The following is a 14518-nucleotide window of genomic DNA, read 5'->3' as shown; positions in this document are numbered from 1 at the left end:
ATCTGCATAGGCTATAGCGCGGGAATTGAAGATCGGATTTATATCCGTTTTGCAAAAACACATTTATGTGACCAGGTGTAAAAGGAATATCGTTTTGAAAAATCAGATAGGTATTCGATCAGTGAAAACGCATGAAGTTGCCAGGTGGCCTGATACTTGTGCGCTGGTGTGTGCGTCGAGCCGGCAAGTGTGTGTGAGTGGGGATTGTGTGGTAGTAGAGCAAGGCAGAAGTGACGGCAATTAGCTTTGGAGCGAGTAGCGACTCAGTCATATTGAGAAAAACTAAGTGTCTCCCCTGTTCTTTCTGACCACTGTGGGAAATCTGTTGCATGAAAAGTTAACCCTCTCCTTGATTTCATATTTTTTATGGAGAAGGAGAATCAGGAAATGAGTCGGGGGAAATGCAACGGTGCATGTCGGACCGGACGCATCATAAACAAAATATTCGATATTGATATCGAGCAACGTGATATCGCGATAACGATATTGATTCGATATATCGTGCACCCCTAGCGTACAGACTCTTTATAATTGTTGTGAAATTGCTGTTTTATTTTGCACCGGCAGTTCTAGGGTTAACGCGGTTCGGAAAAGGCCGGGTAGAGAGAAACGAGCGAGTTAGGCTGGTGTGTTTTGTGTACAGTTGTTCTTGCGTTCCCTTGTCTATCGTTCCACGCTGCTCATGCTTGGTGTGAAACGGCAGTTTAACTGCAACTTCTTGACGTTCTATTGTAACCGTCTACTACAGGAGAATAGTATCAATAGAAATGGTATAGTTATTTACTTAACCGTGACGTTAATGTCTGAGTATTTGTATGGCTATGTCTTTATCTTTATTTTTGTACAGCACTTTGTTCAATGACCAGTTGTGTAAAAGTGCTTAATAAAATAAATAAATTAAATGAATAGCGATTTCGCCAAGTCAATAATACGAAACAGATTAGATACATTTCTAATGAAAGTGCAGGTAGGCAGACACCGATTAAGTGCGTGACCATGTACTTGCACAAATGCGACCACATCAAATTTGAACTCAAACATTCTCAAAAAAGGGTTCCACATGTCGACCATTTTGGTCTCAGTCTGGAGAGATCAATATTTCAGTGCATTTAGTGTAAATCAACTACTTCCTTTTTTTAGCTGCCAAAACATTACCTGGTAGGCCATTGGTGATGGGGTGGGGTGGTAACTGGCGGGCGAGTGCGTGTTTTGGTACCCAACTGGGCTTGGGGCCACTTGGTGGTAACTCTGAGGGCTGGGGCTGGGCTGGTAAGACCCCTGTGGAGAGGGCGCTGCATACGGGGAGAACTGGTCGGTGTTGTACCTACGGTTCAAAAACAAACTCAGATTAAGATGATCGAGCCAGATCACAAACATCTGAGCATCTGAATGAACTCTTACATGGCAGGAGTCCCAGGAGTCTGAGGGTTATACTGAGGGTTGACCTGTGGAGAGGGCACTTCTGGGTAGCCAGGAGTCTGAGGGTTGGGTGTACCACCATAGCCTTGAGGAGACGGAGAGGGCTCGTCGTCATAGGCGAACTCATATTCCTCATCGGGCCTGAAAACAGAGGGAAAATGAGTTGACGATGGTATGTATGTGAGATTGTTTGTTTGCACTGATCGTCTCACTCCGCTTCTTACCGTGATGGTGTGTTTGGATTGTTGGGGTCCCATGCGCCGCTCTGACCTGGCGTCCTGCTGCCATCATGCAGAGGAGTCTGAGAGCCATAGTGAGGAGTTCGGCTTCCTGTGAGCAATGAAAGACTTAAAAAAAAAAACTAAATGTGTTGAAGAACATCAAGGTCTATACAAATATATTGTTTCTTACCATCATGGAGGGGTGTCTGGCTACCATACATGGGAGTACGTGAGGCAGTTCCATAAATGGGCGTCTGGGAACCATACATTGGGGTTCGTAAATGGGTGGAAGACTTTCCTTGCCTTTCTTTGCCACCCCTGGTTCAAAGAGAGCAAAAAGATTGAGAGAGGATATTCAGGGGAACAAAGTTCACAGAAGAAACTTGTTTTTCAAGACAGTCAAGATATAAAACCTACACAACAATTCAAAAGTTTAGGGACAGCAAGACATTTTTTTTGGTGAAAGATATTAATCCTTTTATTCAGCAAATTGCTAAATAATTGATCAAAATTGACAGCTTTGCCATGAAAGAAAAAATACATTTTAAAGTTTTGTTTTAAAAAATTATAATATTTATCAATATTACTGTTATATTACTGTATTTTTGATCAAGTTAATGCAGCCTTGGTGAATAAGACATATTTCAAAACAGCTTTTTTTTTTTAAACATGTTTAAATGGTAATGTCACAGATATCAGATATCAACACACTAAAAGCAACCATCTACTCAGGAATCTCTGATGTATGCTATGTGCAAAATTTGTTCCAGCATTATCTATCCCTGTGCTTTCAGAAAACTCCTACAGTTGGGCATGAACTATCGGTCATAGTTCACTGCACTAGTGTACCGGCTGACAAGAAATCCAAAATAACGTGTCAGATAAACACAAACCCGTCAGCAGTGAAATGAGGCAGAACTGTCAAACAACAGTTGTGGATCCCTGCTGCTTATATTTATATTTTCTGTGTGGGAAACAGGGGCGGATCAAGAAAATTATTTAAAGGGTGGCATGAGCACTGTGAGGGGTGGCAACACCAAAGCAAATAAGCATTCAATCATCTATACTACATTATGCTATAACTAAATACAAAATACAGCTTCAAGCAGCAATCATCAGGGTCCATGCACTGCTTACATTTATATTTTATACTGGGAAAAATCTGGGGTGGCAATGTTTTTTCTTAGTTTGGCAATTGCCACCCAGGTAGATCCGCCCCGGTGGCAACACATGTGGTGTAAACGTGTTAAAGCAGAGCTGAGAGTAATGCACTTTTAATGGTAGCTTGAAATTGTGTCATAAATATGGAATAAAATAAATGTAGAAGAAGAAAAGTTGTTGTTAAAAACTGCAGACAGATAACTGATAACATACACAGTTGTAAGACGCTGGCGGTCCACAGAAATGGTCTGGCAAGTTGAGTGGAGCTCTACCCTAGCGGTTGATTCTGTGGCATCCTTTACAACACCGATGTAGCCTGTGGAATTGAATAAAGGTGATGAAAAACTTGTGGCTTTGGCACTAAAGTCACACTTACCATGTATACATTTCATGGCATTCTATATCAAAATACCAAACCAAAGCAAATAGAGTTGGTTACAAATAACAAAAAGTTGGTTTAAAAAAATGTAACCTTTGTACGGTCCCTGGGATATACGGACAGTCTGCCCAATCAGATCATTGTCTCGTCGTCCGCGGCCCCGACCCATGCCACCACCACCTCCTCCTCCTCCTCCACCTCTCTGCTGCTGACCTGGAGGGAAGACCAGAACACAACAGATAATGCCCAGTTAAAAACATAAAAGAAGCTTATATTAATACGATCCAAATGCTCAAAAGGCACTTGCATTTGCAAGTGTTTAAAAGCATAATAAAAACCTCTTGTAGTATTTGAACATGCAAACTTTTTTTTTAAAACCCCCAAACCTTCAACGACCATGTGGCACAACCCTGTTAGTTAAATAAACACGCTTACCACCTCCGCCGGGGTGCATTGGACTGCTGATGCGTGGACTCATAGGAGCAAAGCCCCCCACTGTAAAATTGGTCACATCTCTGGGCTTTGGGAACAAAGGACAAGGACTGTTTAGGATAGGGAAGTTGGGAAAAACATAAGATTTGTCCACAGGTGTAGAACAGACCTACCTTTGAGCCACCCGCCAGAACGAGGTGACGTGCCTTACAGACAAACATGCCTCCATTTTCAACCAGCTTCTTGCAGTGAAGAAAAGCAAAGCCTCTGAAGATGTGGCGAATTTCACCTTCCCGGCCCTGACAGATTACATAAAAAATAATATTAACTTCCTTTCAGTTACACAGTAAATGTCAAAAATCTTTGGCCCAGGTCTCTGGCAGGTACCGAATGAGGTCCATCGATGACTTTCACAATATCCTTCACATGGATGTTGTTTTGCTCAGAGTCGAGAGCGACAGCAAAACGGTTGTCCTTCCGTCTGTTTACTGCCTGGTGTCGTACGGTTAAAACTTTCCCGTGCATGTTCAGAACCTAGAAACAAATCATTGTGAAAGAACATTTGATCAAATAAATGCAGACTTGTTGAGCATAAGAGACTTTTTGCCAAAAACATTTAAAAAATAATATTATCAAACATTTGAACAGTAGTGTGCCAAAGTTAAACTATTTAGCTGGATAGAGTAAATGAGGTTGTGGAGATGCATGATTTTCTTAAAGCAGGCATACGTAAAAGCAGTGTGGAAACATTGGAATTACTTCCAGTGCAAACACAAACATGACCAAACAGCCCAACCCTTTTCGCTGATATCACTGTTATCAGATGTAAATGCTGTCTTGACATGTTATTGTATTACAAGCTTAGGAGCTATACTTAAACTACAATGCTTGCAACGTTTAGCGTTTAGAAACGTTGCCAAGATGGTGACAGACTCCAGAGGGTTAAGGTCAGTCAGTTCACTCTAAGGTGTTTTTGGGGTCCTTGAGATGTTTTGACTTGCCCTGACATTTGTTCTTTTTTCAGTTGCTTATAAACATATATTAAATGGCAAAGGTGTCATTACACTCTATTCAGCACAAACAGGGCTACCATAATATTTGAGCAACATGTATGTACATGTTTGTATTTTTGAGAGAATAATGTTTATGCGTGGTTATTGAGAAAAAAAAAAAAAAAAGAGTAAAAATAAAGTTTCTGAAATAAGGCCACAAAACACAATTATATTACAAAAATATGTGTCCACAAGACTTTTGACTAATGGATGTTGTCGCCTAGAGTTTTTGCTTCAAAATGATGTAAAAATCATCCAGCCTAATCATTCACATAAAACAATCCATTGATTTAAATTTTGTAAGGCACTTTTAGAAGGGCAATATGATCATGAATAATAAGTGATTCACACCTGAGAAGACAATGACCTGCATAATGAGCATTTCAGTCAGGTGTGTCACAGAGGGAACCACAAGAAAGAATGCGAGGACAAAAGAAATATATACATATTTATTAGTGCTGCACGATTAATCATATCGCAATCGCGATGTCAAGCCTATGCGATTATATGACACAAAATGCTGCGATTTTATATGAAATAAACAAATTAGGGCTGTTAACTCAATTAACGCAACATCGTTGAACGTTATTCACAACGGGGAAAGCATTAATTGACAACAACAGTTCATATATCAACATCGTAAAGAATAGAAATAACCTTAAATAATGTAGTTATCTGCATCTTTCCATCTCTTATGTATACTTTTTAAACACGAAAATCGCATTCAGCATGACACGCAAGCGTTTGCCGTCGTAACGAACAACCTGCTTGTTAAAGCGAATGTATAATCCTGTATCCGTGGCAAGATTACTAAATATGCAGCACGAGTTATATATTTCTAACTCCAAACAATTGGCCACTAAAGCAGCTGATAAAATCTTCCTTTGATTCGCTACGTGATTACAACTTGACACTCAAATTAACCGATCGCATTTTACTGATGCAAAAGACGCGCGTTGCACACGCACTGAGAGGGAGCGCGGTGTGTCAGTGTTCACCGGGCTATGGTAAAAAAAATTACGCAGTTAAAAGGTGTGTATAATTTAAACTAGGCTACTTAGTCAACGCTAACAGTGGCTGCTGTTCAGTTTTCATACTGCTGCTCTCCTTCTAGTCACTTCTGAACTTGATGAACTTGACACATCTGAATTTCTCTTGATTAAAGCTAGGGCTGGGTATCGATTCAGATGTTCAAATTCGATTCGATTTCGATTCACAAGCTCACAGTTCGATTCGATTTCGATTCTCGATTCGATTTCGATTCGACTATAATGAATATAGATGTAATACAAATCTCAGTCTAAATATCAGTTATCATTTTTTAGACAATTTTTTATTACATTGATCTCACCTAAATGTTTGTTTTTACAATGGAGTAATTTTTTTGTTAAGAGTTTATGCAACACATGGAAGCTTGATTTCAATCTTTGAATTAAATTGAAAAAAGTAGCACAAATAAATACAATAGAATAGGCCTAAAGACACAAATAAAGAGACATAAAAAGAAAAGTTTTTGGGTAGGTCAGAAATACTACAGAAACTGAAAAAAGTAATCCAATGTAAAATAACACTGGATAGTCTTTTAGTCCTGACTGAATTAAATACATAGGCTATTAATTCTGATTCCTTACAATTAATGCTATATTATGTTGTTTTGACAACAAAATTAATGACAGACACATATGGCTGCGTTCACTTTAAGAACTAGTGCACGGATCCATTACTGTTTCATTATACTGTCTGTCACACGCGTTTTATGCTTATTTAAGACATAACCGACTGTCTTTACGAGGTTACTCACCAAGACCAGAGTTTTGACATCATTTTGCGTGTTTTTAACGGTTAAAGCGATATAATCCACGAAAAAAAACTTTTGTTACTGGCGAGCTGTTTGTGAGGCGGATTGAGGCTTTACTGTATGTGCACGCAATGAAAGACACGCGCAAGTGCGCGAGCACAGGATAGTTTAAAATTGCTTGAATGTTTAAACTGGTAAAACTTAAAAAAGACGTGAAAATGATAAAAGTTAGTTACGATGCAATGCTGGCCCGATTGTGCAAGTGAATCATGTCCCGACTCCTAAACATGAGTGTGTATCGACGCCTGCAGCGCTTGACGCTTGCCTTGTGCAGAGAGAGAAGACGCTGCACAGGCGCGAGCCCTGCATATGGAAAAAATCGATTCGTGGCCATTGAGAATCGATTTTGAATCGACCACATTTTAAAAAACGATTAATCGAAAAATCATTTTTTTTGCCCAGCCCTAATTAAAGCTCAGGGTGACGGGTTGCCAGATATCACAAAAAGAACAAAACAACCCCCTTAAAAACGCAGTGTATAATAAGCAGACATGGCAAAAATGTACCGGGGAACACATTTAACATAACTAGTATTACTAATATCCAACAAAATTAAAAGGAACTAACTAATTTATTATGAATAGAATAGTTCAATATAAAATATTCAGATATTATAAATGATTGATGAAGTAAAGCAATACCATGAGATTGAAAAATCATTCAGCAACACTTTATTTAAAGTTTAATTGCACCTATGAGTTGTATAGTTATATATATATAAATTCTCGAAATGAAACTAAACCAGCACTTCTGAGGTAAATTTTCCAGGATTATAATTACGATAGTATTATTCCTCACAGCGTCGCAAGACAACGTGGAGTACATGAATCTGATTAAACATGATGTGCTTTATCAAGCTGATGTGGGCGTTCACAGGTTTGCATGTATTGCCTCAGATCATTTGCGTTTGAATAGAGAAAACTATCCGTGGGCGTCTTCACATTAGCAGATAATGAGCTGCGAGAACGATAATGAGAACGACTGACATCTTTCTCTTTAAGACTGACATCTTTCTCTATTTTCATACAGATTACACAAACAGAGAATATTTGTTTTCGTTTTGAATTAGATCATTTAATAGTAGACACTTAAATGATTATAAAGATATGTTGCTCATGCCTGGGTCAATAGTATTCGCTGAGTTTTGTTTAAGTTTAGAGACGTGCTCCAGAAAAAAAGGCAGAAAGCACACCCTGTTTATTTCTTTATTTTACAAAAGCACAATGTTTTGTTTCGATTCGATTGTAAGCGGCACATAAAAAAGTAGACATTTTACAGTTTATTTTTTCATATTTCTTAAGTATGTATGACCATAAATTGAGTATTTTAAGTCTATTTTGCTGCTATGTGAAAAAAAAGAATCGAACAAAACGCACCGGCGCGTTTGCCGACCCCAGAGGGTTACAGGAACTATGGTGAAAAGTGTGCTATTGCTGTGAAGAATCACATCCAGCAAGTATCCTACTGGATTTTGCTTACGTTACACTTGAACTCTGTTTCTCCTGGACTTTACCTGGAAGGTCTCTCTCTCCAGCCTGACAATGACACCTACAGTTTGGGGGTCTAACTGTACCAGCTCTCCCCACTCATGCTGGCCTCCTGCATCCACACCTGATGCAGTCTCAGAGCACAGCTGCAAGTCCCGGGGCAAGACCTTCAACTGGAGCAAAAAGAGACATCACATCAGACAAAGAACACACAACATTGACAACTGTATATTGTGTGTTATTCTGAATGGGGAATTCCATAGCTTACTAGTGAAACCTACCTCATGCATGGTGAGGTCCGAGAACAGAATGACAAAGTTCTCCTCCACACGGACTATGAGGCCCGTGTCACCTTCAAAACGCCCTGCGATAACCTTCACATGGTCACCCATACGGAAGTACTTCCTCAACTCATGAGCTGGAAACTCAAGAGGGTCCTAAATAAAAACAAAGACAAGACAGTGAAGCAATAATCATGGTGCAAAAAGGGACACATAGATAGATACTTTATTAATCCTTCTCAGGAAATTTGATTTGTTACAATAGCAGCAACCACATTCAATCAGCACACACAGACAACATCAATCTATCTACCTAACTACATTAATAAAACAAATTTCACAAAAGCATTCTATACCCTATAATCAGGGTTTGAAATTAACTTTATCACTCACCGGCCAATTTGGCTACTAAGTTAAGTTACCGGCCATTCAGAACTTCTACGAGTCAAAAAAAAAGAAAAAGGCTAAATCATATTAACTATGTCACAGCTTTTTATATATATGATAAGATGTGACGTAGTTAATCTGGGTTATTTCATTTTTTTCTTATGTACATTTATTAGTGCTGTCAAACGATTCAAATATTTAACGCGATTAATCGCATTAATGTCATAGTTGACTCAAGATTAATCGCAATTAATCACACATTTTTATCTATTCTAAATATCTCTTGATTTCTTTTTGTCCCATTATTTTTCTCATTTTAATGCTCTTATCAACATGGAAAAGTGGATCGGCTTGCTTTGTGCAAATGTTTTTTATTGAAAACAACATTGGCATATACTGTGTTCAATTTCACAGTAACATTCTCACTTGGAGCAAATAATCTCTCACACAATGTAACACTGTCCATCAATAAAAGGGTGAAAGAAATACTGACGAGGTCCTGATATTGACGAGGGGGCGGAGAATTCGCATCAGCTGTGTGTGTGCTTGGCCATCAAGTAGTATTTCAGACTGGACGTGCTGCGATCGCGATGATGATCGCTCAGTTCACAACGACAAAACACACATCACTTTGGTCTTGTCAATGGAACCATTTGGCAACTTTTTAAAAGTAAACTTTCCATTCAGAATCTTAATGGCATCCATTTCGGCGCCTCATGCTCGTCATCCACTCAAAACGTAACGTTAACCAACTATTTGGCCGGCTCGCAAGCCCAAACAAGTGTGTGCGGCGTGCCTGTTGTTTTGTTTACGGTCTAGCTAGATCCGCTTGTGCTTTGGTCGGCGAAGCAACAAAACGTCCTCACGCGGCGCAAACCATTGAAATGAATGGGTTTCATAGCGCAGCTATGCTAGGCCAAACGCGTTAATCGCGCGATAAAAAAATTGACGCTGTTAAAATGGGTTTGCCTTAACGCCGTTAATAACGCGTTTAACTGACAGCTCTAATATTAATATATTTTTTCCTTTTTTCTTTCATATATATATATATATATATATCATTCATATATTCATATATATATATATATATATATATATATATTATAAAATGTGGATTTCATACATTCATTTCTTATTCAAACAAAATCTCTTTCATCCTCATCACCAAAATGTATTTTAGGTGGACAGATCAATACAGTACAAAGAACGTAAAAGAAAAATGTGTAGGATGTTGGAAAATAACAATGTCTTTTCTGTTAACCAAATGCTTTTTCATCTTCGCTATTGCTTCAATACAAATGTAAGCCAGATATGCGCAGATTCTGCGCAATACGCTGTATTTTATATATTATTCATGATGACTCACGAGTGGAGTATTTGCGTTAAATCGGCACAGATTTGGCTACACGAACTTCCCCAGCAAAGTTTGTAATCATAGTAACACGCCAAATTGGCTAGTGATTTGACATCGTTACCCGCCACAGCTGATTTTTACCCGCATTTGAAAGGTTGGCGGGTGTTAATTTCAAACCCTGCCTATAATATATTAACTAAAAAACATGCTATATCCTATAATAATAATACTAAGAAACAAATAAACAAACAAAATTAACTAAAGCATACATCCCCTATTTTAATACTAAGAACATAGGTAAAAAAAATATAAGAATAAATCAAAGACATCAGACATCAGATGTTCAGTTTTACATGGTGGAATCAGCCTGCCACTGAACATGCTCAGGCGAAACACCTCTAGACATTGCAGAATTGGATTTTTGTCATTTGGACACTCGCAATGCAAAGCTTTCGCAACTCCATTTTTTATGATTTTAATGGCTCACCTTGAGGTCTTCATGCTTGGGCATGATGGTGATCTTGTTGCCATCCACACTCAGGATTTTGCCCTGAAGGTTGATTAACTCTCCCTCACACACCTCCACATTGTCTCCTGCCTGAAGGTTGTGCTCTCGCTCCTTACCTGTAAACAAACAAAAAAATCTTTGTGACTCATTTTGCAAAAATTTATGAACAAAAGGTACAAGCTCAGTATATCGGTACAACAAAAAGAATCATGGTCAATAATTTACAGCAGTTAAAATATTAATGTACTTTTTAAAATATAAACATGATGATATATGCGCATACATACAAACATGCATACACACGTGTATATATGCATGTAAATTCATAGGTGTGATTGGCAAAGGACAAAAAAGTAGGAAAATATATGGCGCACCTACCATGACGCGGCGACATCACCCCCACCACCCCACCACACACACCATTTATATACATTTAATGAAATACAGTGCAAAACGTCCTATATATTATATATTACAATATATAATATTATATAACATCCTAAAATGGTAGCCTAATGCCATGTTGGTAGATTGGCACATGTAGAATTTCCTTTTGTTGAAAGCCCAGATAAAAGTAAAAAGCTATTATTTTGTGTAGATCCATGTCCGAGGCAGTTCGACTTTACAAGCGTATTTCTTTATACACACACACACACCAGTATGAATGCCTGTGCAGCAATGTGAAACAACGGCAATCACACACGTAACTGTATTCTCATAGCCTACTGTTTCGACTTTATTCTCCAAATGTTTCGACTTTATTCTCCAAATGTTTCGACTTTATTCTCCAAATGTTTCGACTTTATTCTCCAAATGTTTCGACTTTATTCTCCAAATGTTTCGACTTTATTCTCCAAATGTTTCGACTTTATTCTCCAAATGTTTCGACTTTATTCTCCAAATGTTTCGACTTTATTCTCCAAATGTTTCGACTTTATTCTCCAAATGTTTCGACTTTATTCTCCAAATGTTTCGACTTTATTCTCCAAATGTTTCGACTTTATTCTCCAAATGTTTCGACTTTATTCTCCAAATGTTTCGACTTTATTCTCCAAATGTTTCGACTTTATTCTCCAAATGTTTCGACTTTATTCTCCAAATGTTTCGACTTTATTCTCCAAATGTTTCGACTTTATTCTCCAAATGTTTCGACTTTATTCTCCAAATGTTTCGACTTTATTCTCCAAATGTTTCGACTTTATTCTCCAAATGTTTCGACTTTATTCTCCAAATGTTTCGACTTTATTCTCCAAATGTTTCGACTTTATTCTCCAAATGTTTCGACTTTATTCTCCAAATGTTTCGACTTTATTCTCCAAATGTTTCGACTTTATTCTCCAAATGTTTCGACTTTATTCTCCAAATGTTTCGACTTTATTCTCCAAATGTTTCGACTTTATTCTCCAAATGTTTCGACTTTATTCTCCAAATGTTTCGACTTTATTCTCCAAATGTTTCGACTTTATTCTCCAAATGTTTCGACTTTATTCTCCAAATGTTTCGACTTTATTCTCCAAATGTTTCGACTTTATTCTCCAAATGCTAGATTTTTTTACGGATTTCTTTCTTTTTTTTCCATTGTGGTTCAGGGCTTGCATAGGCTATTCTGAACATGATATAACATTTTCTTGTTGTGCAGCTGGCTCTAGAGGCAGTATTTTCTAACCATGTCGGGGGAGTTATTCTTCTGCGTTTTTAGAATAATGTCACTTGCCAGGTCAGGTAGGGGTAGACTACAGAATTTTATACTTGTCTAAACAAAAATAGAAACGTTGACAGCGGTGAGCGGTCATTATGTTTAATGACATAATGACAAGGGACGCGCGCATGTGAGAGGGTTCTCTAGTTTGCAGCATTATTTGGGAGACATTTTTTAATCGGTATCAGCATCGGCCGATATCATTCTGAATAATCGGCAGATAAATTTAATATCGGTGCATCTCTAATATATATATATATATATACATACATACATATATACACACACAGTATATGCACATTTTCCATGCAATCATTTTTTTTCTTGTTTTGATACACTGTTGCAGGGATCTACAGTTGTCTGGTTGTCTACCTGTTGTCTCTGTGACTACTTCAAGGTCAATACCCTCTGGCTGGTCCTCAAACTTCTCCAGCTCTGACAGAGTGGGTTTGACCCCATCTGTGATCTGTGCAAAAAGAGACATGGGTTGAACCAGTGAACCAATAAGGAGCTATTAGACAGACATCCAGAACTAGAATGAGCGTGAAGGCTCTTACCACAGCTGACATAGCAAAGCTTTTAAACAGGAAGCCTTTGCGGCTGTAGCGATTGGCTTCAAATATCATGAAGTCACCGTCATGGCTGACCTCACCACCAAGAGACCTGTGGAGCAGAGCACATGTGTCAGTGTGGCTGACATGTTTCAGTGGGTTGTGATTATGAGAGACTCAAAATCAAAAAGTGCTTTTACCTGATCTTTTCAGCATCAAATAGCCTCTGAGGTGGCCTCTTAAACTTCTTTCTCTTCGCAAACCAGTCTTTCTGTGAAATTAACAATAATGTCGGGATCAGGTCACTAAAATGCCACAGTGGATATACACTACCTTTAAAAAGTTTTTGAATGTATCTTATGCTCACCAAAGCTGCATTTATTTGATCAAAGTACAGTAAAAACAGCAATATTATAATTCTATTATAATATTTTTTTAAATGTACCGTATATACCCGAATATAAGACGAGGTTTTTGTCCTAAAAATAGGCTGAAAAATGGGGGGTCGTCTTATATTCAGGGTCATCTTATATTCGAGTGGAGGAATCGATTGATAGCCTTTTTCTTGGAAAAACGAGCACGTCGCTTTCATAATGAGCGCGCATACCACGCTCCTACATTTGAAATAACGAACTTGAGCGTGCAAAAGACGCGATATGTGAACAGGGGGGGCGGGTCTCTGCTCGCTTGTCTCCGTCCGCTCTGGCATCCTCTGTGAACGGCGTTTTTTCTTGCGCAGCTCGAGCAGAGGGAGAGAGAGAGCGTGACCGGATCGTCATCGAAAACGGCCAGTCGCAAATCCATCCCGTCGCACTCAGGGCAGCCGCAGTCATGGCCAATCAGGAAGCGCATATGTGCCGGTCTCCGCCGACGAGCGGGCCTCTACACGAGGCACATGTGATACGAGGCATTTGGAACAACGCCTCGGAAATTTGCTCTTAAAATTATTTTCTGTTGAAAACCAGATTTTTTCCCCAAAAATAAGTCTGGAAAATGGGGGGGGGGGTTGTCTTATATTCAGGGTCGTCTTATAGTCGGGTATATCCGGTAATTTATTCCCATAATGACAAAGCTGAATTTTCAGCAGCCATTACTCCAGTGTCACATGATGATTCAGAAATCATTCTAATATATGATTTGGTGCTCAAGAAACATTTATTTTTATCAATGTTGAAAACATGAATATATATTTATTGTAGTATAATAAATACACTGTGATGACATAACCCACCATACTCATCCTCGCTTTGATGCGATCCAAATCAATACGAGGAATCATTTTCAGTGAGATCGTATTCTGGCTCGGTTCAACGTAGTCCACCTGACAAAGGCAAATTATTAGATAAATACATAATACGTTCCTCTGGCACAGAGCCGTAGTAGTGAAAACCTAAAAATGAAATTCAACTGAACCCAAAAAACACTGTAGTCGTTTCTTTATGACCATATAGCCAAGTGTTATGGTGTACCCACCTGAGCAATGTCATCTTTATAAAGACCTCTCTTAAGACGAACCCATGATTTGGGTTTAAGGTTAGTCACTTCCTTAACCACTTTCAGCACATCAGTCATCTCTTTAATGGGCACCATCTGCTGATTCCAAAAGCCCATGCGCAGGTTTCCAACACCCTCAATGGCAGCCTTGACGTGGGTCTGCTTGTACGCCTCCACATAGATATAACCTTTGACATGCTCAGGGGCCACCACTGATTTGATTTGAAGTGGCTGT

General features: G+C 38.7%; 2 protein-coding genes across 2 annotated transcripts in view; one reads left to right on the top strand and one right to left on the bottom strand.

Annotated features, from left to right (window-relative positions):
* The window catches only part of tpst1 (tyrosylprotein sulfotransferase 1), a 361312-nt gene that overhangs the window by 242787 nt on the left and 104007 nt on the right, over window positions 1–14518 (top strand). The gene's annotated exons all lie outside the window — the stretch shown is intronic.
* supt5h (SPT5 homolog, DSIF elongation factor subunit) overlaps window positions 1–14518 on the bottom strand; it is a 28188-nt gene that overhangs the window by 7878 nt on the left and 5792 nt on the right. The window contains exons 12-28 of the mRNA XM_056263328.1: window positions 14263–14514; window positions 14021–14110; window positions 12990–13060; window positions 12796–12901; window positions 12611–12704; window positions 10519–10655; window positions 8291–8446; window positions 8036–8182; window positions 4000–4146; window positions 3786–3911; window positions 3616–3700; window positions 3274–3393; window positions 3015–3117; window positions 1831–1958; window positions 1644–1749; window positions 1402–1560; window positions 1156–1324 (exon numbers count right to left, since the gene is read on the bottom strand). Coding sequence (XP_056119303.1) covers window positions 1156–1324; window positions 1402–1560; window positions 1644–1749; window positions 1831–1958; window positions 3015–3117; window positions 3274–3393; window positions 3616–3700; window positions 3786–3911; window positions 4000–4146; window positions 8036–8182; window positions 8291–8446; window positions 10519–10655; window positions 12611–12704; window positions 12796–12901; window positions 12990–13060; window positions 14021–14110; window positions 14263–14514 — 2196 coding nt within the window. The remainder of the gene's footprint in view (window positions 1–1155; window positions 1325–1401; window positions 1561–1643; window positions 1750–1830; window positions 1959–3014; window positions 3118–3273; window positions 3394–3615; window positions 3701–3785; window positions 3912–3999; window positions 4147–8035; window positions 8183–8290; window positions 8447–10518; window positions 10656–12610; window positions 12705–12795; window positions 12902–12989; window positions 13061–14020; window positions 14111–14262; window positions 14515–14518) is intronic.

The sequence above is a fragment of the Rhinichthys klamathensis genome, unplaced genomic scaffold (genome assembly GCF_029890125.1).
Source record: "Rhinichthys klamathensis goyatoka isolate OS25496 unplaced genomic scaffold, OSU_Roscu_1.1 h1tg000206l_1, whole genome shotgun sequence".
NCBI classification, from domain to species: Eukaryota; Metazoa; Chordata; class Actinopteri; order Cypriniformes; family Leuciscidae; genus Rhinichthys; species Rhinichthys klamathensis.
The sequence above is the reverse complement of the archived record's forward strand: the minus strand, read 5'-3'. Positions and strand labels throughout refer to the sequence as shown.